Below are 22,906 nucleotides of genomic sequence, written 5' to 3' on the forward strand. Positions count from 1 at the left end.
AAGATTCATATTTCTTTGTTTGCCATTAAAAAAATTAATAAATTGGGCTGGCACAGTGGCTCCTGCCTATAATCCCAGCACTTTGGGAGGCTGAGACAGAGGATCATGAGGTCAAGAGATCAAGACCGTCCTGGCCAACATGGTGAAACCGTGTCTCTACTAAAAACAAAAATTAGCTGGGCATGGTGGCACACACCTCGTAGTCCCAGCTGCTTGGAAGGCTGAGGCAGGAGAATCACTTGAATCTGGGAGACGGAGGTTGCAGTGAGCCGAGATTATACCACTGCACTCCAGCCTGGCAACAGAGCAAGACTCCATCTCAAAAAAAAAATAAAAATTATGAAATTGGTACTGAAAACATTTTGAAGTAAAATATAGACATAAAAAATATATTTGATGTACTTATACTAATACTATTAGAGGAGAAAAATGAAATAATTTGGTAAGTGAGATTTAAGTAAAGTAAATGCAAATTAATTTGTAAGTACTAAAAAGTAAAATACGTTATTCTGTCTGAAACACTGGGAAATATTACATTTAATTTTCATATAGCTTTTTCTTCTTTTTAAACTTAGCAACTGCCACTTTTTGATGCTATAATACTTTGTGTTGTTCAGTTTTCAACATTTAATATTTCTCTGTAAAATTTCCTTTGTTTTATACAACGTTTCTGCTTTATCTGACCCTTCACTTCCTCTTTCCCACTGTGGAAAAAAGGCATCTTTTTGGCAATAAGGTTAACTACAAATTGTTTCTTGCAGAAATTCCGGCAATCATGAACACAGCTTCGCTAAATTTGTTGCCTTAATTTTGTTCTAGTTTTCATGTCCACATTCTGTTCTCTTTACTTTTGCAATCTTAACATTTGACAGGAGTATTGTTATTTTACTCATGCCATAAATTTTATTTCTTTTAACTGCCTTACGTTACCTTACTTCACTTATTTTGATTTTATGACGGTCGTAAAGGTATGATGATATCACTCCGAAACTGAAATAAATATTATTTTCCTTTACAAAGCATATTGCCACATGCCTGAACATTCATAATTTATCCTCAGAAACCCAGAATACTTTTAACAGAAGGTAGCTGTGATACTGATTGTCACGAGCGTTTAATCCCTTTTACTCCCAGGGGTGAGATTGATGACCATAATATGTAATGAATGAAATTTTTAAGATTTAATAAATCATACTAAGGAGATTCTAGTTAATTTAGTATTGTAATTTTACTGGCTTTTATTTCTAGTGATACTCAAATTTTTAGGTCCACTGTCTCACTACCTAGGCTGGCAACTTCCAGTGCTTTTTCTCTAGCTTGCCTTCAATTTAGGCTCATACACCCAAACCATTAATGGAATATTTCCATGTGGAAAATATCTCAAACTTAACATGACTCAAATAAAAATTCATAAACTTCTCTACCCAATTTCTATTGCTTTGGCTTTCTAATGTTACTGAGGAACATTGTCTCCAGGAAGTCTCTTAAATTAGAACCCCAAGAGAACTCATCACTTTCCTCCCTTTGAATAATTAAAATATTAGCTGTTCCTATATTTTCCATATACAATCCATCATGATAAACTATTGATATAACTTCTTAAATACCTCACAAAACTACCCTTTCCCCTCCATCCGTATTGCTACTGCCTTAGTTTAATTATTAATTATTAATTAATTACTTCAGCTAGTATATATCCAGTAATTGTTGTTGCCCCTTTCCAGTAATTTTCAGTGGCTGGAAGGGTTATCTTTCTAAAATACAAATTAATTATTTCACACCTGTGGTCATTCGTTGGTTTCCTGTTGCCTCAGAACAAAGTCAGCATCTGATTTGGTCATGCTTCTTTTCTGTAGTCACATTTCTTGATAGGCTTTCTAAACCCAAATTCGTTTATATAGCAATAAGGACAAAGAATGGAAAATGCTAGCAGGGACATTCTGGAACATGTATTGATGAATACAAGGTGCTACAAATAGGGACAGCCTCAGCAACAGTGTATGGTTGTGAATTTTTCTGCAGGCCTTGGATTTATAATGTCAGTAAATTAGGGAGAGGATTTAACAGAATATTTAAGGTATCTTGGAGTCTCACTGCCTGCTGAATAAAGAAGTTTTCTGTGCACTGACATCTGGATTTTGGCTTCAGAATAGATATGGAGTGTCTACCGTCATGCAAGTGGGCAATAAGCAGAGCCATAGCAATCTGTATACCAAATGACCCAATTATTTGTCGGCCAGTACCCTGTTTGTACAGATCTTGTTTAATAATCAGCACAGGAAACCTACCAGCATAGAACTTATATCATCCAGCGTTTGCTAGTTATAGCTATAGTAAATAATAACCTCAAAATCTGGTAGCTCATAAAACAACAAAAGTTAATTTTTTGCTCATGACTAGTTGTGCTCTGTTCCCTGTGTCTTCTCATTCTGGCTCCTAGGTCGAAAGATTAGCTGTAAGATGGCATATGTTTTTCTTGTGACAAAGAAGAGCAAGAGTCTAAGTTAAACAATGCAATTGCTCTTGTAGCTTCTGGTCAAATAAGATGAATGTCATAACCAATCTGCTAGCCAAAGAATCACCATCCAAGCCCAACTCCAGTGAGGGGAATGGATTGTAAAATATGTATCCTGGAAGTGGGATGGAATGCAAATCTTTTGGCCGTGGGCAAGGATTTACAACCTTCTTATTGAGATGAAAGTCAATAATTGGGTATAATAATGCAATCTCCCATGGGACTTATGAAAAAGTATTACAGTGCACAGGAAGGAAACCCATATCCTGAAGACTTGAGGCAAGCAGACTTATAATAATTACCTACTAGGAGGAACTCAGAAGAAAATTTTGGTAAAAATGTAGGTAAAAAATTATCCTTTATGAAACAGCAGAATACCGTAAGGGTGACATTGAGACAATAGTATTAGAATTTAGAGATGATGGCCAAGTTTTTTATTTTTGCCAGACATTGTTGAAGGTTCTGATATAAAATCAGGTGTGGGAAACAACAAGGAATGTTTTTCTAATTCCTTTAGAAAATTCCTCTTGTTGAATTAAAAACAGTGTATGTGCCTTCTTTTGGATTTACTGAAGAAAGTAAAAATTAAAAATGTAATACACAAGGGGATGGGAAGAGAACCATAAAACAACAGTTAGTATAAAGTAGCAGATTATACAACGTAGAGTTATCATTCGCTGTTAAAAGCCAGAAACCTGAATATTCATTCAATAAACCAAAATCCCAATATGTAAGCTTTAAAGAGAAAGTGTTTTATTTAAAACTAAATGGTTAAGAATATAAATCTCAGTTTTTGGTCTGCTGTAGGTTGGCAGTTTTTTTCTTAGTATATTAAATAAAAATGTGTATAGTATACTAATAAAAGTGTGGATATTTTGTCTCATGTAGAATCCATAGATGGTATATTTTTACCTAAGAAAGCACATATTCCTCATTTGATGGTTAGAATAAATTTATTTGTTAAGCTACATAGAAAATAGTCTGCCATGTTTGTTGTATTTACTCTAGAAAGTAGGTTAGGTCACTCACTATTAACCTATTCCAAAATGATCCTTACAATTTTATGTCTTTCATGGGATAGGGGCCTTTTACAACTTTATTTTCGCTTAATTCGTCGTGGTTTTATACTTTCTCTACAGGAAGAGTCAAGACATACAGCATGGCTTGAATGATACATTTCCTGTACTGTGGATATCCACACTATAGAAGTAGTAGTAGTAGTATATTATTATAATAGCAATAGTACCCATTTCTAAAGTATGGGTACAGATGCTTATTTCTTTCTGCACTGTGCACTTTTTAGAACAACACAAGCCTCCCTTTTCAATAGTTGCCTGATTCTGAGGTGGTACCCTCAACTTAATTTCTCAAGAGAGTGTAGGGGTCATGTAATATATAAAGTTAAAAAAAGTGTTTAGTTCCATATCTAGAACATACAGGTAACTTTTGTCTCTCCTAGTACAACTGTCGTACATATTAATTCAGGTGATATCATTGAGGATCTCTCCCTTGGTGGCCTATGGGTGCCTATTAATAGATCCAATATTTAGAAACATGGAAGTCTTTTGCAGGATCATTTTGACATGACTTTATTGAGGATAGTTGTCAGGTACTTGAATGGGGTCTTATCTAATGGAAAAAGGAGATTGATATCTTCTCTGACAAAGAAGTATGAGCAAAAACTCTACCTTTAATTATGTTATTTCCAGATATTGTTTATGAGAAAGTCCAAGCTGAAATTGGAGGGCATGTCACAATAAGGCTCAGTTGGAAGAAGAAAATATTTTTGCCAGGGAGAGGAGGGCATATATTGTCCTTTTGGGAGTAAAGCTGCCTCCCAGCAGCTTCGGTGTTTAGTATGTACCACTTGTAACTCAGCCAAGTACACTAGTTAGCACATCACTAATATAGTTGAAGACTGGACTTAAATAGGTTTAGAAACATAAGGAGTTCTAGTAGATGAGTACTAATAGGAAGCAAAGGGTAAAAAGTTTAGCACTGATTGGTTCCTGTGAAATCAATGTGGAAGTCAGGTATTAGGCACATAAATTTATTTGCTGCCAAATATTTTTATAGTTGGAAATGGGATACAGGACTTGGTACCTTTGGTATCTTTTGCAGTAGTAAATAGGACCAGGTGTGACCCCTTCCAGCAAGTCTTGATGGAACTTTCATGAAGATCCAATGTCAGACCAAAGATGCTGGCATTGATCATCCAAGTTCATCAGTAGGGCTTTTTATACTTTTTATACCTCTTAAAAGGTTTGCCTTCACAGAATTACTTTATGATTGAAAACATCGAATGAAATATGTATACATAAATGTTTTGTAGTGTGAATTGCTGCTGGAAGGCCTAGAGGGAAGTTTTGTGTGCCTTGCCCTCAGTAATTCACGGGGGAATAGCAGGAGTCCTGTTTTTCTACTGGTTGTATATCTCATCAGGATTATGAGCATCTGCCTATTAGAGCCTAATTTTTGTACAAATCCTAGCTATTTATTATTTTTGAATTCTATCTTGGCATTTTCTGTGGTATTTATGGTGAAAATGTTGTTGATCTCTTTTAGACACTTCCTTTGCAATGTCTTTATTAATGAGCAGGGGTATTCTGAATCTAGGTGTTAAATATGATATGACAGCTTTTGTGAATGAATTGACATAACCATCCTGATAAAATACATATATTATTTTTTGAACTTATTTTCATAGAAACAAATTCAATCTAAATATTTATTAATGGCTTTCAAATTCAATCTAAATATTTATTAATGGCTTTCAAGATGGGCAAGATTTTTTGTTGTTGTTGTTTGTTTGTTTGTTTTAACATGCTTATCTCCATTTTGCATTTGGCAAGTATGGCAGGAATGACAATATGCGTGAGTGATTTGAGAAAACAATTTGGAGGATATTAACAATTTTGTTTCCATAGCTTTTTTCTTCTCTCTCTCTCTTTTTTTTTTTTTTACTTTTTATGCCAACTCATATGCAAAGAACAGGAGATTTTTTATATCTAACAGCAATTTGTGGAGTAAAGTGATACTTGTTTTTAAGAGTATTTTTTTTCCTTTTCTTGAAAAATTATTTTGTTGATAAAAATACTTTACCAAATTTATAGGTATATGTGAATATTTGTTACATTCATAGAATGTGTAGTAACCAACTGAGGGTATTTGGTCATCACCATCACCTTGATTATTTATCATTTCCATTTTGGTAACATTTTAAGTCCTCTCTTCCAGCTACTTTGAAGCATACTCTACACTGTTGCTAGCTATAGTCACTCTACACTGCTATTAAACATGAGAACTTATACCAACTATCAGTTTGTACCCACTAACCAACCTGTGTTTATTCCTCCTCCCACCCACTTACCCTTCCCAGACTCTGTATCTATCTTTCTACTCTCTACCTCCATGGGATCAATTTTTTTAGCTCCCACATAAGAGTGAGAACGTGTGGCACTTTCTGTTCCTGGCTTATTTCACTTAGCATCCTGACCTCCACCTCCATCTACATTTATGAAGATGACATGGTTTCATTCCTTTTCATGGCTGAATAAGTACTCTATTGTGCATATATGCCAAATTTTCCTTAGCCATTTGCCTGTTGATGGATACCTAGGTTTATTTCATAGCTTTGCTTTTGTGAATAGTGCTGTGATAAAAATGTGAGTATGTGTATCACTTTGATATACAGATTTCCTTTCCTTTGGATAAATACCCAGTACTGTAGCAGGATTGCTGGGTTGAATGGTAGTTCTATTTTAACTCTTTGAAGCATCTCCAAACTCTTTTCCTTAGTGGATGTATTAATTTGCATTCCCCCCAGCAGTGTGTAAAAGTTCCCTTTTCTTCAGATCCTCACCAGCATCTGATATTTTTTGTTCTATTTATAATAGCCATTCTAACTGGGGTAAATTGATGGTTCATTGTAGTGTGGATTTCCATTCCTCTTAGGCTCAGTCACGTTGAATATTTTTTCTTATACCTGTTGACAATTTCTGTATCTTCTTTTGAGAGATTTATATTCATGTCCTTAACCCACTTTAAAATTTTTTTTTAAGTGTTGAGTTGTTCGAGTTCCCTGTATATTCTGGATATTAGTCCCTTGTAGGATGAATAGTTAGTAGATATTTTCTCCAGCTCAACAAATTGTCTCTTCGCTCTTTTGGTTGTTTATTTTGCTATGTAGAAGCTTTTTAGTTTTATATAGTCTCATTTGTCTATTTTTGTTATAATTGTCTTATTTTTGAGGTCTTAATCATGAAATAGTTGTACTGAAACAGTAAAACTACTAGAAAAAAATGTAGGGAAAACAGTTCAAGATACTGATCTAGGAAAAGATTTCATGTGTATGTCTATATTTAAAAATTAACTATTTATTTTAAAAGTATTTCCTCCAAAGTTGGTACCTAATCTTATGTAAGGAAATTTTAGAGTAAACTTCTGGAGAAGTCCAGTCAGTACAAAATTAAAAGTATGAATTTGGAGGTGGAAGGGACTACAGCTTTGGCTGAAGCATGAGCCACTATTAACATCATCATACTGCTTTTGGTCAGCAATAAATTTTATAATAGTTACAGCAGAAGGAAGTTGTAAATGATATAAGTCATAAAATAGCATCAAAATAATGTGCTAGGGAGGTTTTTTTCAATAGTAGGTAAGGAATTCTTATTATATGATTCTGTAAAATCTTGAACAGCTTCAGAACCTTAAAAGGAGTCATAGCATCTATCAGCATTACAGCCCAAAAGTAGACATTTGTGAAAAGCATGTATATATGCGTTAGAGAGAACATCAACTTTTATACAATTTCAGATACCTGGACAGAGTATTCAGAAGGCAAAATAAAACTTTTTGTTTCCTGATGTAGGATGAAATGGTATAACCAGAGAATATTGTGTACTGTAACTTATTTACATTAGAGATGAGGTGAAGATTTTGAAGTAGGAGGTTTGTTAAACAATGTTGGTTTTCATCAAGTGGTCAAGTTCTGTATAGCTGGAGATTGGAGTAAAGGGGTGGGTATGGGACACCAATGGTAATGTAACACAGAGAGGAAGAAGACTTTGTATTTTCTAGGCATTGGAAAGGTACAGTATTTTGGTATTTGGGATAGGTACTGAGGTATCACCTATCATAGTTAGTGTCAGACAGGAATCTAATATGGAGGTTGAAAAAGCCTCCATTATTATTGCAGCCATAGCTACCAAATGCAATCTAAGAGTCAAGTAAGCTTCTATGTGGTTAAAGAGAAAACTGTAGTAAGCAACTGGATATTGGTTGTTCTTGTGACTCTCCCTAATGTACCCTAAATAATTCTATACTTTAAAAGAAAGGTAACAGGTTTAATATAATTAGGAAAACTCAACATAGGGACTTTGGACAATTGTTGTTTAGGAAGGTGATAAGTCCTTTCAATTTTCTGGTTCTGTGATGACAGCCTTGCCAGTTTTTATGGTTGTTGAGCTATTGTGATATAATCCAGTTTCCATGGTTAGCCGTAGACATGTGGATTTGTCAAACTATATGGTCTCAGGGCATCCCAGAGAGCTTCTACTTAGGAAAATGCAAGGTGGTATTTTTACTAGAACTTAGAATTTGGCTTTTCCAGTGTATTCTGGGTCAAGTTTACTGGAGTACTTGATATGAAAGATAAATAAGAATTAGATTTTAGGCTAGAAGGGACTCTGAAATACATAGTAGTATACAAGTTTTTTTTTTTTTTTTTTTTGAATAAGTCTGGTTGTATTAATCAGTGTAAGTTATATGATATCAAATTCACCAGGAAATCTTAGTGGGTTTATACAGTAAAGGCCTATATAGTGTTCATATGATCAAATATAGTTTCTTCAGCAATCTAAGGTTTTGGGTTTCACCATCACATTTCAGAGTAGCTAGTATTCACTGGAGGAGGCAACAAGAGGGACTAGAGAACTATGTATAAGCTTTTCACTGTTGAAACCCACAAGAGATTTCTGTTACCATTTAGTTGATTTAGTCACATAATTAACTATAATGGGGTTAGGAAATGTCTTCTGTATACACAAGAAGGAATATGACATGGGAATTGTTAATAACCAACATTGTCAGCAGCATATTTGATTTCTTAGCTGGTAAAATTAGTGAGTTGCAATGATTATTGGTCAGAATTACAGGTTTTTTGTGTGAAAGGATGTGATGACTACTAGGGATGTGGTGACACAGTAGTAAGTATTAAACTTGATTTTAACTGAAGTGATGCTCTTTGCCAACATCTGGGCATATTGAATAAGTTTATCTAATTAGTATGTTGAGATCAAAATGTAGGGACTCAGAAGCATTTTTTGAGTCATCTTAGTTTGGAGCTTCATTTAAGTCAGTAAGAATACAAAAAATTTAGTTCCAATTCTGGTTAAGGTAGAGTGAGCACAGTCTACCCTGTTTCTCCCACTCAATGCAAGAATAATACCTTACATGGACAGAATTCATGCAGCTGCTATTTCAGAGCTCTGAAAAGTGAATAATAGCAGATAGAGTGGGGAAGAAGAGCAGAATTCACAGTGCCTTTGAACTGGAAGTGAGTTCACTATACTTTTTGCCTCTTCATTATCCCCCAACATGAACTAAATACGTTGAAAACCTGGAATTGTGCACCAGGGTGCAGTGAGCTACAACTCTGGGAGAAATCCTCTAGTTCTGGTACATAGTGCCTTGTTAATTTTTCTTTTCTTCACCTTGTTCTGTCATGTCCCAGCCCTCATGTATTCTTATCACCAGTGGGTGCCTATAGAAGCCAACATTCTGAGAGAGACTTTTCTTTGATCAGTGGAGCTAGAGTCCTAAGAGGGTGGGACAAACACCATTTTCTTTTTAATCTCCCTGTCTTTTTGTCAGTGGCCCTGGACATGAACAGACTTGTAGAAGTACATTGCAGAGTAGAGAAACTAAAGCCCTAGTATTTTGATAGGGGAACTGAAAAGAGCCCCAGAACTGAAAATATCAGGGATATCATGGAAAGGGAAGAACATGAGAAAGTAACCCTATAAAATTTTTAAATGAAATGCAGCCCTGACCTGTGCATACATGGAACTAATCCAAATTAGAAGTTGTAGCTGCTGTAATAAGGTAAGAAAAGAAATAAAAGTCGTAGAGATTATAAAGGAAAAAAAAAGAATTACCTGTTTTCACAGATGACATGATTGGCTATGTGAAAATTGTCAAGGAAATAACATACACATACATTTTACCACTAGTAAGCCATGTTTGGCATACTAGTGTCACAAGATACTAGGTTCTTAGACAAAAATGATTCATACTTCTCTATATTAACAAGTATAATGTGAAACCAAATTTAAGAAACTGTAGCCTCAAAAATTCTACAAACTGAGACACAAATTTAACAAAACATGTATAGGATGTGTGTGCTGAAAACTACATATTTCTTATGATAGTAGTCAAAGACCAAGTTTAGGGCTATATCATATTCATGGACTCAACATATAAAGATGTCATTAAATTGGTAGATACATTAAACACAATAAGAATTAAAATCCCAGCTGAATATGTTCATTAATATAGACAAGATGATTCTAAAATTTGTTGAATGACAAAGTAACTAGAATAGCTAAACCAGTTTTGGAAAAGAATACAGTTGGAAGAATTATTTTTACCTGACTTTAAGACGGATTTTTAACTGTAATAATGAAGACAGTGTAGCATTAGCAAACGCATGAATCAGTGGAACAGAATAGAGTCCAATAGTCCCACACATATATGGACAATTAATTTTTGGCAAGGTGCATAAGTAGTCTAATGTAGGAAGGATACTCACATGCCAAACAAATGAGCCTTGACCTAAACCTCACAATTTATATGAATCTTAACTCAAAAAACTAAGTTTAAATATAAAACATGAAACAATAAAACTTCTATAGGAAACATAGGAGGAAATTTATGTGACTTAGGGTAGGCAAAGCTTTCTTAGTTTTGACAACAAAAGCATAGTTTACTAAAAAAAAGGATAAATTTCATTTTGACTTTGTCTAAGTTAAAAACTTTTGCTATGCTAAAGATGCAATGGAAACACATGATACAGACTGGTGGACGATAACAGCAAATTGCTTTTATGTGACATAGGATTTATGTCAAGAATAAATAAAGGACTTTCAATCCTTAACAATAAGACTACAATTCAGTTTTTAAAAGTGGACAAAAAAATTGAATAGATACTTCACCAAAGAGAACATAAGAGTGTCTAAATAGTTCATGAAAAGATGTTCAACATCATTAACCAACAGAGAAATGTAAATTAAAACTATGAGATACCATTATACACCTAGTACAATAAAAAGTAGCTATTGTGCTAAATATGGGCAAGAATGTGCAGAACAACTAGAACCTATTAGTGGTGAGACTGCCAAAAGGTTCAGCCAGTCTGAAATATGGTTTGGCAGTTAATTATAAAGTTAACCACACACTTATTGTGTAGTTTAGCCTTTCTACTCCTGGATATTTATTTATGAGAAATGAGTGAAAATCATGTTCACACAAAAACCTTTATGTGAATGTTTATAGTATCCTTATTCACAATTGCTATTCTACAACCTAAATGCCTTCACAGATGAATGGGTATATAAACTGTGGTACAACCATTCATACAGTGGAATACTACTCATCAACTAAAAAGAATGGGCTCGATATATATTCTTATTTGGATGCCTCTCAGAGGCAATATGCTGAAAAGGGATATTACGAAGGGAGACTCAGAAGATTATAGACTGTATGATTCCATCTATGTCACATTCTTGAAAAATAAAAATATATAGTGATAGAGAAAAGGGATAGGTAATTACTAGAGCCTATGGGTATTGAGAAGGTGTGACTATAAAGCTGAAAAGTGATAGCACACGGGAATTTTTTGGTGTGATGGAAATGGGCTATGTTTTGATTGTGGTGGTGGTTATACAACCCTGTGTATCTATTTAACATTCTCAAAATGGTACAACAAATAAAAAAGAGATAGATAAAGAAATATCTTTTGACTTTGAAGGGCATTAGAGTATGCATAAATAGTTAAGATCATCCATGTGTAATTATGACCTATTTCTAATTTTTCTTACCAATTTAGAACTTACGTTCTCCTGAGGGATTAGGAAGTTACATTATTAAATTTCTAAAGCACTCATCTGCCCATATTTACTGTACTGGTGGCTGCCATTTGTAAAATGTCCAGGACATTTTCATAAAGGGACTAGGACATTTAGTGTGCTGTAAGGGGTGGTATGTCAGTTGGGGTTAAAATGCAGTACTATTAGGCTTTGAAAGTTATTTATTTTACCTTTGAATGCTTTTAGTAAATATATGAAAGGAACTATAATAAAGAGGTTGTTTTGATCTCACACTATATAAATTTTGTTACATACTATATACTAACATATAGTACTATATTATAAGAGTTTTAGAATGAATTTCTTTACAAATGGAAATTTTAACATTTTGCTTCTTTCAGAAGACAAATGAACACATTTCAAGCACTTTTTTATAATTTGTTTTTTAAATATATTTGTCAGAAATAAAATAAGCTATAAAAGATAAAATTAAAAATCTCTAACAAGACAAAGGAAGATATAAATGAGTAATAGCCTAACTTTTAATACAGCCTCTAAGGAATGCTCTTAAATACCCATGAGAGTGGTAGCAATTCACTTTATAAGGCTGCCTTGCCTTTATATCAGGATGAGAAAGGGTAGCAATTACTGAGAAGAGATTTCATGGCTAGGGGAAGACTTAGTGATTTCATGTGCTACACTATGTATCCATCTGTCCTTGTATTTTACTGTGTTGCATTTCACAATTTTTCTTATTTCATTCTGCATTCACTGCCACTGCAGGCAGTGGTCTTCTTTAAGATCACATCTTCATGAGGGCATTGTCTAAAAGTGACTGCTAAATGTACCTGGAGTTAGAAACGCTTGGTTTAGTCCTTTCTAATGTTGAACTGTGAAGGAAGTCGAGTCTTATAACTTATTGTGAGTTTTTTTTTAATTATCTTGGATGCAAAATTGTCTTGGATGTGGACTTGAATTGATTAATGTACAGAGGAATCAATTATTTCTGCTATGATCACTCTTATTTAGGAAGAGTTTTATAGTGAGAGAAATACTATAGAAACTATGATGTTAAATATTTTACATAATTTTAATCATCTTTTAAAGTATTTCAGTGCTAAATTAGGCTTAAGCGATGAAACCTTTTGAAAATGTTAAAAGGTTTTTTTCCCTTTATTGATACCATAAATCTGTTTGGAACTTAATCTACTTAATGAATTACTTTGCAACATTCTTTTAAACGGGGAAGAGATGTTGGATTTTAAGGGGAATCTTTACTTTTGATGTAAGGTAGTTTCAGTCTTCTTAATAAAAATATGTTTATTTAAAAAGCCAATCTATCTGTGGTACTTTGCTTTTTCAGTAAAAGCCAAATTGAATAGTCAGTTTATGTCTTCAGAGAGCTACCTTTGAACAGAATTTAGGATTATATATTCACTCTTAATCATTTTAGTTTTGAATTAGGTGTATCTATGATATATTGAATTCAAATAATGAAAGTACCTCAAAGATAATAAAACGTTATGGATCAGATTGCATGAGTTATCTATATTAGTTATTTTAAAAAATTAAATATAAATTGAAATGGATAAAGTTATAGTAATATAAGTCAAAATCTATATTTAAATTTTAATGGAATATAAATAATTTTGATTTATAATAAATCATAGTTAATAGATATTCTCAGGTATTTGTGGGCCACGACTGTCGTCGTGTTCTTTATCAATAAAGACCAAAAAGCTCTGGAGAAATGATAAATATGCTAAGTTGTCAGAGGTATTATTATACTATTTCTTTCATTTTTTCCCATGGTCTAGCCCTTTAAAATCTGATACTTGAAATAAATATTATTTTCTAACTTAAATTGAACTGATAAGAATTACAAGATGGTAATTATTTTTAAGAAAAAACACACAATAGGTTATTAGCATCATTTTCCTTAAAAAGATACAGGATTACAAACTCTTATCCATTCCTAAAGTAGAATTGCTGCTTATAGAACATGTGTTATGGTACTGTCTGTTGAAAAGTTTAGCAATTATATGTCATGACATAATCATCAGCATACATTTTGTCTATGAAGTAAAATACTTCTCTGAAAATCTGTTCCTAGGCATTGCTATACTTTTCAAGAGAATGTTCTATGTTGTGTGTGTTAGTTTTGGCTGACACAGATACTTGCTTTTTGGTTTATCCTATAGTATATATTTAGATCCTCTGCAGATGAACTGATGTGTTCTAGACAGGAAGTGGTATGTAGGAGATATAGGAATGGGCTGAAGTATCCTTTATATTTGCCTTTGTATCTAGGGGAGTTGGAAATAGGCAAGAATGGAGAGAAATTTTGTATGGCAGTACACAGAATTTTGCAAGTTTATTGTGAGCCCTGCAACAATCCGATGCATTTTAGTTACTGGTAAGTTTGTTAAATTATGTTTGAAAATGTACCTCTTCGAAGATGGCCATCTATTTACTATTACGTCCACCATGTCAATTATACCTTATTGTAAAGATTTTTTTGTTTTGTTTTGCAAAGTTGTGGTATTGCTATTGCATTGGGTTTTAGGTATAAATTAAAACTAATTTTGTTAGTGAATGCATTTGACATTTCAATTGGTGTCATGGTTAATATTGAAGTGAAATTAACACTTTATGGATAGCAGAGTACCGTGTTAAGATTTTGGAATAATAATGTTAATATTTTTGTTTTTGTAATGGAACTCCACTGTGTTTAGAGGTTTGAGTTAACTCATTAGATGTTTGAGAGTGAGTAGTTATTCTGACATAAAAGAATGAGAAAATCCATGTCATGCTTGCAATTTTATATGGTTCTACATAGGACGGTGATTTACTTTGAGAAATACTTTTAGCCTTTTTTCATGTACCATAGGGACCCTTGTGAGGCACTTCTAGTCTTTGTTTTTGGCAGTGCTTATGTTTAGGAATCCATCTTCTCCCTAAACCACTAACTTTGGTGTATGTAAGAATTCTCCAAACAGATTAGGAAATTGTGTAATATCTATGCATAGTTTTCTTTATTCTTTTTAAACATCTAGGCAGATGTGTTATGTGTAATATAGTACTTAGCAATTTGAAGTGGCCTTGACTATTCAATTCATTTCACGTGGACTAGATTGCTTAATAGCTGTGCTTCTTTACAGAAAGATTTTTAAAATTCCCAAGAGATTCCTTGGCAGTTGTATTTTTCTTGTAAGTGTCTGTCTTTGGCTTAAGGACAAAGTAAAAGGATATCATTGATTTGTGATAGTTTACATTTTTTGTGGTTTAAGGATACAGGGTCAGTTAATGTAATTGAATTTTAATTTCCTGTAATGAAGTACTTTGTTTCTAGATACTATATTTTTTTCCAGCTGATATCATGTAGTTCATTAAACTATCAATTTTTATAATAATGTTAATTTTCCTATTGGTTCTTGTTATGAGAACACATCTGATTTGAACAAAAGTAGCCACATTATGAGAAAAATATAATGTCATCCCTTTTGAAACTGGAAGAGGTAGAATAATTCAGAAATTAGAATAATTTCAGATTCCTTTTGGGCTCTAATAATTTTCAAGTTTTCCATATTACCAAATTGTCTGAATTATTGTAAGAATGAGTACTTCTACATTTAAAATATATTTAGGAATTTGTCGTTTTACCCTTTCTTCTGGATATAAATAGGTAATTTAGGGTATATTACAAACATTGTTAATTGATTCTATTTTAATTCTTGATAAAATCTGGTATATAGTAATTTCTTATGAACTACCTTAAGCATGTACAATAAAGGAATATGTATTTCCATTATTCAGAATACTGTATTCATGTATCTGTGTTGCTGGTTAAAATTATTATGTGTAACTGTGAAGTAACATTATCAAAGCTTAATTCAATGCAATCATTTCTTTTTATTTTGTTTCTTAATTCAAAAGACATATATCAAGTGCTTAATCTTTGTCTGACACCTCTTTGTTTGCTTTTATGTATTTGTTTATGCATTGTGTAATTGTCAGTTTTCATTTCAATAATACATAAATCATTTCTTTGCTCTCATGAACTTTTCTGAGGGCATACCTGGACATATGTGACATGTTGCATATTTCTCTGGATTATTTTTTAACAAAGTGTTTTTGAAGAATAGGTCTAAATGAAAAGTTTATTTAAAAATAGGCTTGTTAATACAAAGCAATATTTTCATGTATATTTAAAATTCTCTACAATAGCTTGTTATTCAAAAGAATGTTATGATACAGTCTTTATTATGGAAAATGATATGTGTATGTTCCTTAGGTTTACTTGAAGCCAGACATATACATATATGTAGAGATAAACTTTGTTTTACTTTGGAATGTAAAAAAACTACACAGTTATGATTCAGTTTATTATATTTAATTTGTAAAGGACAACACTAGTTTTCTCATGCTTATGAGAAAATATATTACTGCATAATATAAGCCATAATAGTCATTATCAGTAAAATAGAGATTAGATTTGAATATAGTTATTATCTCTTGGCATAATAAAATACTGAAATGGAACACTATGTTTATAACAAACATGTGATGATTACATAATGATATCTGTACTTTACATGCAGTGCTACTCTTTTGGCATTCCTGGTTGAACTACTTAAAAGTTCAGTAGCCATGCAAGAACAGATGCTGGGTGGAAAAGGCTTTTTAGTCATTGGCTACTTACTTGAAAAGGTAAGTGATATGTGTTGATGGTTTATTGTGTAGCCTCACAGTTGGACAGCTGACAATCACTTATTATATTTTTTCTATAATTTCCCTTTCCATTGACTGTGTAGAGATTATACTGTTTGCTAATTCACAAGCATCTTAGATTTAAGTGTAGACATGGAATTAACTGGATATTAGAAGCGTAATTAAGAAATTTTGAAAGAAATTAAAGTAAAAAAGAAAGTAAAGTTTTCATCTGTCTCTATTCAAGCAATAAGTATAATTTCTCTTAAGTTTTTCTATAGTAGTAACCCCTTATTTCTACTTTTACTTTCTAAGGTGTCACTTATCCATGGTCAACTGCAGTCCAAAGATATTAAATGGAATAAACAATTTATTACTTTTAAATTGTGTGCTGTACTGAGTAGAGTGATGAAGTATCATGCCATCCCTCTTCATCAAGCCCAAGACGTGAATCCTCACTTTGATCAGCTTCTTCATGCTGTGCACACTATCTCCCTATTAGTCATTTAGTAGCTATCTCCGTTCTTGGACTGAAAGTCATATATATCATCCACCAGGGATCTTGGAACTATTGCCTTGGGTTAAAAAGGAGCTTCTGTAGTTGTTTCTTTGCTATCTTCTCACTTAGACTTTTTTTTTTTTTTTTTTTTTGAGACAGTGCGTCACTCTGTCTCCCAGACTGGAGTTCAGTGGCTCGATCTTGGCTTGCTGCAACTCCCACCTCCGGAGTTCTATCAAGCAATTCTCCTGCCTCAGCCTCCCTAGTTTCCAGGATCACAGGCACGCGCCACCATGCCTGGCTAAGGTTTTGTATTTTTAGTAGAGACAGGGTTTCATCATGTTGGCCAGGCTGGTCTTGAACTCTTGACCTCAAGTGATTCACCCGCCCCACCCTCCCAAAGTGCTGGGATTATAGGCATGAACCACCACACCTGGCCATCTTGAAAGTCTTTTTTATTAAGATAAAAATCTTAATCTATATTTAGTTTACATGGATTTACTTGTTAGTTTTTGTATGATTTTTAAATTATACGGTCAAAGTTTTTATTTTATAGTAATAGAAACATTATCTTGTGCCTCTTTTTCCCTGCTGTTAATATATGACTATTTCCAGTAGTTTTTCTGATCTATATGTAGTATAAACAATAAAAATTAGATGGGTTTACTTTTTCCCATTTTGTGTCATTTATGTTGTTTTATGACCTCTTTTGCTTTAGTTACAGCTGTACTTTTATGATAATGAATGCTGAATTTCTGATTATGATCTTATAAGAGTTTTATCATGTGATTTCCTTTAAAAATTAAAGTGGGATTTCATGAATAAGCTTTTTTTAATAACAGATACCTATGCGCTTCAATGACACTTGCAGACCTCTTATTATCAGTTAGTTAACTCTAATATTCAGCTGCTCTGAAAATGAAACTATTTGAGAAGTAATAGAGGTGAGATCTCAACTAAGGTATAGACATATATTCCCTTTGGAAAAAAACTGAGGATACTTTGAAGTAGCTTCAATTTCACCTCCAATTGTTTTACATTTGAAGTGTTATCAATTGATTAATGGATAAACAAAATGTGTGTATATATATGCAATTGAACATTTAGTTACAAAAAGAATCAAGTTCTAAAATATGCTTTATTTATATATTACGTGTATTTCTACATACTATATATATATCATGTCTTTTCTTTGAAACAAGTGCTGACCTTTCTTTAAGGATTAATGATTGAAGAGTGGTAAATTGTTAAGTAAATTGATCATTGGTAGCATTTCTTTATTGAGATAATTTTTTCTGTAACATTATTAAAAACTTAAGGCTGTTTGGCTTATTTTTTTAAATAATAGAATACTCATTTTCTATATCTAGAGTATTAAGAATCGTTTAGAGGATGTATAATAAACTATAGTTAACACGAATTTGATAACGTGAAATGCCTTTGTAAGATTACTGTGTGTGACAGGGTTTTTGTGAAGACTCACCCTTTAAAAATGCTATTATCTGTTTACTGAGGATATATTAGAAAAATCTAAAGCAAACTTTTTTTTTTACTTAAAACTTAGCAAATAATTAGAAATATTTATACAAGCCTTCACATAAAAAATATGTTAATATTTCAAATATTATAATGTCAATTTAGTGAATGCAAAAAACTATTTCTTTGTAGTTTTAATTTGCACTTTTCCTAGATTTTGAATAAGATTAGACATTTTCATATATAATTATTAAAAATTGATCTTTTATCTTCTTTGTTATTCATTTTCTTTATCAATTTTTCCTATGTCTCTTCATGATTCCCACCCCTAGTCAACCCAATTCACTTTTTGCTTTATGAATTGCTTATTCTGAATATTTTATGTAAATGGAATTATATAATATTTGTCTTTCTGTTTCTGGTCCATTTTGCTTAGCATGTTTTCAGTGTGTATCCATGTTATAGCACAGTTTAGAATTTTGTTCTTTTTTATGGCTAAATAATATTCCATTTAGATGTATATACATTTTGTTTCTTCATCAGTTAATGTACATTTGTTTTGTTTCTATGTTTTGGCTATTATGAGTAAAGCTGCCATGAATGTTCATGTACTAGGTTATATGTGGATATATGTTTTTATTTTTGTTCAGGAGATACCTAGGAGCTGATTTGCTGGGTCCTTTATTTACCTATTTGAGAAACTACTGATGTTTTTTAAAACAACTCCATCATTTTACTTCCTACCAACCGTATTTAAGAGTTCCAAATTTTGCACATCCTTACCAACTCTTGTTTTGTATGTCTTTTTTATTCTGGCCCTCCTAGTGGGTGTGAAATGGTGTATCATTTCTTAAATTTGTATTTCTGTGATGACTAGTGATGCTGAATATCTTTTCATGTGCTTATTTTCTATTTTCATGTGCTTACTAGCTATTTGTTGATATATATTTTTTGAAGAAATTTCTTAAATCTTTTGCCCATTTAAAAATTGTGATATGTGTCTTTTTATTATTGAGTTGTAGGAGTTNTTTTTTAACATTCTAGATACTACTCCCTTAGTAGATGTATGATTAGCAAATATATTCTTCCATTCTTTGGCTTACATTAATTTGCATTTCCCTGATGACGGTAAAGTTGAGCATATATTTATTGTCCTTCTGGATATCTTTTTTTGTCCCTTCAAACTGTTTGCCAGTTTTCATTTGGGTTGTCTGTCACTTTGTTATTGATTTGAGGAAATTATATATATTATATATATATATTATATATATATAATATATATATATGGTATGCTTACTTTGTTGGATATACACTGCAAATTATCTCTTCTTCTTTGGCTTGCCTTTTCACTCTCTTAATAGTGATTTTTTGATAAGTAATCAAAAATACTGATTTTTGATTAGTAACAGAACTTACTAATTTTAATATAGGTTAAATTTTCAGTTTCTTTTATGATCAGTCAACTTTATACCCATATATATCCCAAAGGCATACGATTATTTTGTTTTATCTTTCATATTTAGATCCATAATTTATCTGGAATTGAATTTTATATATGGTATGAGGTATAAAGGTCAAGGTTCTTTTTTTTCCTGATGTATGTCATTTAGCTGACCCAGTACCATTTTTTTAAAAGATGATTTCTGACTGCATTGCAGTCTAACCTTTGCTGTAAATCAGATAACCATTTATGACTGGGATTTTTTTTTTCTTTGAGATAGTACATTGATATTTTAATTAGCATAGCTTTCTTTTTAGTATGGCCTGATATTTAAGAGTATGTCATCTAGCTTTACTGCTGTTCTTGAAGATTGCCTTGGCTATATTTGAGTCCTTGCATTTCCGTGTATATGAGCTTATCAAATTCAACCAAAAAGCATGAGGATTTTTATTATATTATGTTGACACCTTTCCTATATTAAATCTTTCAAGTCATATACTTGGTATATTATTTTATATATTTAGATTCTCTTTTTTAGTTTTTTTATGTAATAGTTTCTGTCTTTTTTATGGATTTTCAGATATTTGATATTATTTGATACTTTTAAAATTTTAGTTTTTTACACTTGATCTTACCCGAATGGCCAAGAAGCAATTAAAAGTTTTGATTTTTAATTTGTTACCGGTACATAGAATGATAATTAATGTTTTTGTTGAACTTTTATATACCAATCTTTCTATTCCTCTGTTAAATCTATTCATTTGTAGGTTTTTTTCAAAAAAAAATTTTTGTGAACAATAACAGTTGAGAATGATAGTTTTGTTTTTTCTTTCTATTATTTATTTATTTATTTTTACCTTGTCTTGCTGTGCTACCTAAAGACTGCCAATACAGTGTTGAATAGAAGTTGTGATAGTAGCCATCCCTGTCTTATTCCTGATCTCATGGGCAATGCTTTTAATACTTAGCCACTAAGTGTGATATTTTTTATAGATTAAAAAATACTTTTTGTAGATTTTTTAGTTAAATTAAGGAATTACCTGTTTCTAATTTGCTAAGAGTTTTCTATATTGTAAACAGGATTTTATCAAACACCTTTTCTGCAGTATTTGAGATGATTATGATGTTTCTTCATTTTTCTTAATTTAGTGAATTATATTGATTATTTTTCAGAAGTTAAACCTTCCTTATATTCCTGGACTCTCGTTTACTCCTAAATCTACTCTTTTTCCAACCAGGCTTTCATGCTTACATGTTCTTTAAAATGGCTCGTGTTTGTCACCAGTGGCCTTCATAGTCTGTCCTGTGGTTATTTCTCAGTCCTTATCTTATTTGACCTGTGAGTATTTCAGTTGAGCATCCTTTCCTTCTTGAAATGCTTTCTTGCATTGTGTTTTGTGATGGCTTGCTTTGTTTTTTTCTTATTCTCTCTCAGTAGTTCTGCTTCATCGTTCCAAATTCTGATGACTGTTCTGTCCCAGTGATTAATCCTGAAAAGCATTTCACTTTTTCATCTACACAATAACTCTAATTGAGATTAACCACTTCTACAGCTTTTATGATCCTGCAATAGTAATTACTCTTAATTGTTTCTCCTAGTTTTAGTTCTACTTGGATTTATATTAATCTTCTTGTCTAAATTATGCAAACTGATTTTTCTCTCAAATTTTTCATCCTTCAGAGTTCTTTATCTTATTTAGCGGTGCTACCATTCAACAAGTAGTTGAAACCAAACATTTAAATCTTTTTCACTCTATTTTTTTTTTTGCACTCTACCTCCAAACTCTTAGGTAATTATGTTGTCTTACTGTCAAAACATATCCAGAATAAATTACCACTTTCTATTTACTTCTCAGCTCGTTACCGTGTTTGTTGATACCATCTTAGTTCAAACCATCATCATCTTTCACCATTGGTTACCTACAGTCCATATTTCACTTGCACTTAGACCAGTTGTTTTAAAATGTGTCAAATCTTACTCAAGTCTTCATCCTTCTCATAATGAAGTTAAAAGCTTTATGTCTTACGTCATCTCTTACCACTCCTCTTGCTTTCTCTGTTTTTAGGCAAAGGCCTTTTTGCCTTTCTCTTAAGAACTAAAATGGTAAGCATTTACCCAAGGACTTTTGCATTTACTTCCCCCATTGTTTCCATCACTCTTCAGATAATCACAGAATTTGTTTCTATGCTGCGTTCAGGATTTTGCTTATATGATGCCTTATCTTAGAAATATTCTCCGATCATTCTGAATAAAATAGCATCCCTTCTATAACCATCACTATTTACCTACTCTGCAAATTTTTACAGTACCATTCTGGCATGTTTTATATTTTTTACTAATTTTCTGCCTCCTTCTGCTAGAATGTAGGCCTTATAAAAGCAGGGGCAATACATATACATACATATATATATATATGTTTTTTTCTCTACCCTTATAGTTATATCTTCAGCACCTAGAAAGGCATTTGGCTCAGAAAATAGTTGTCGAATTGAGTGTATGAAAAGTACTTGCATGCTTGTCTGATTACCAAGAAAGAGTAACTTTTTTTTGTCTTTCTTAGAGGAATACTCAAATTGTGTTATTTTTAAATAATCAGTGGCCAGGTTAGTATTATTAGTATAGGTAATTGAAGTTTCATTTTTAGTTTATTAGCTAATAACAGGTTACTGGTTAACTGTCACTTAGCTTTTATCTTCTTGTCATAGAAGATGTTTAAGGAAGATGGTATAATGAGAGGCCTTTTAAATAATAACAATTTTACTGTTCTATGCAAAAAATTTTAAGGTGTTTTGTTTTGTTTTGCCAAAATATGATATTCTGGAAAACTTAGAGGTTATCCAGTGTATTCAGTAGGATATTTTTTTGTGTGGTTAGTAGAAAATTTGATTCAAAGTATCTTAAACCGTAAGAAAATATACTAACAAATGTATCTGAAAGTCTAGTTTTAGATGGCATATCAGTTATATTCTTGGCAGGAAACAGATGGCACTCTCAACCTAGGTTATTGAGAAGAGTTTAATGCAAGGGTATTTGAAAAGTTGTAAGCAGAGAGCATGGCAAGATTTGAAGAGATGAAGGGAATAAGTGTTTAACATAACCTTAAGAGAAACTTATTGTAGCTATAGGAGAAGGGTACCTGATGGGAGTGTGGTCTTCAAGAAAAGAGTATAGTGTAAGT

At 32.3% G+C, this 22,906-nt stretch overlaps 1 protein-coding gene across 9 annotated transcripts in view; it reads left to right on the plus strand.

Moving 5' to 3' along the window:
* NBEA (neurobeachin) overlaps nucleotides 1-22,906 on the plus strand; it is a 707,023-nt gene that overhangs the window by 137,290 nt on the left and 546,827 nt on the right. For all 9 annotated transcript variants that reach the window (XM_017537954.2, XM_037741813.1, XM_017537951.2 and 6 more), the window contains exon 11: nucleotides 16,203-16,311. In XM_017537954.2, coding sequence (XP_017393443.1) covers nucleotides 16,203-16,311 — 109 coding nt within the window. The remainder of the gene's footprint in view (nucleotides 1-16,202; nucleotides 16,312-22,906) is intronic.

Source organism: Cebus imitator, unplaced genomic scaffold, assembly GCF_001604975.1.
Source record: "Cebus imitator isolate Cc_AM_T3 unplaced genomic scaffold, Cebus_imitator-1.0 Scaffold108, whole genome shotgun sequence".
NCBI classification, from domain to species: domain Eukaryota; kingdom Metazoa; phylum Chordata; class Mammalia; order Primates; family Cebidae; genus Cebus; species Cebus imitator.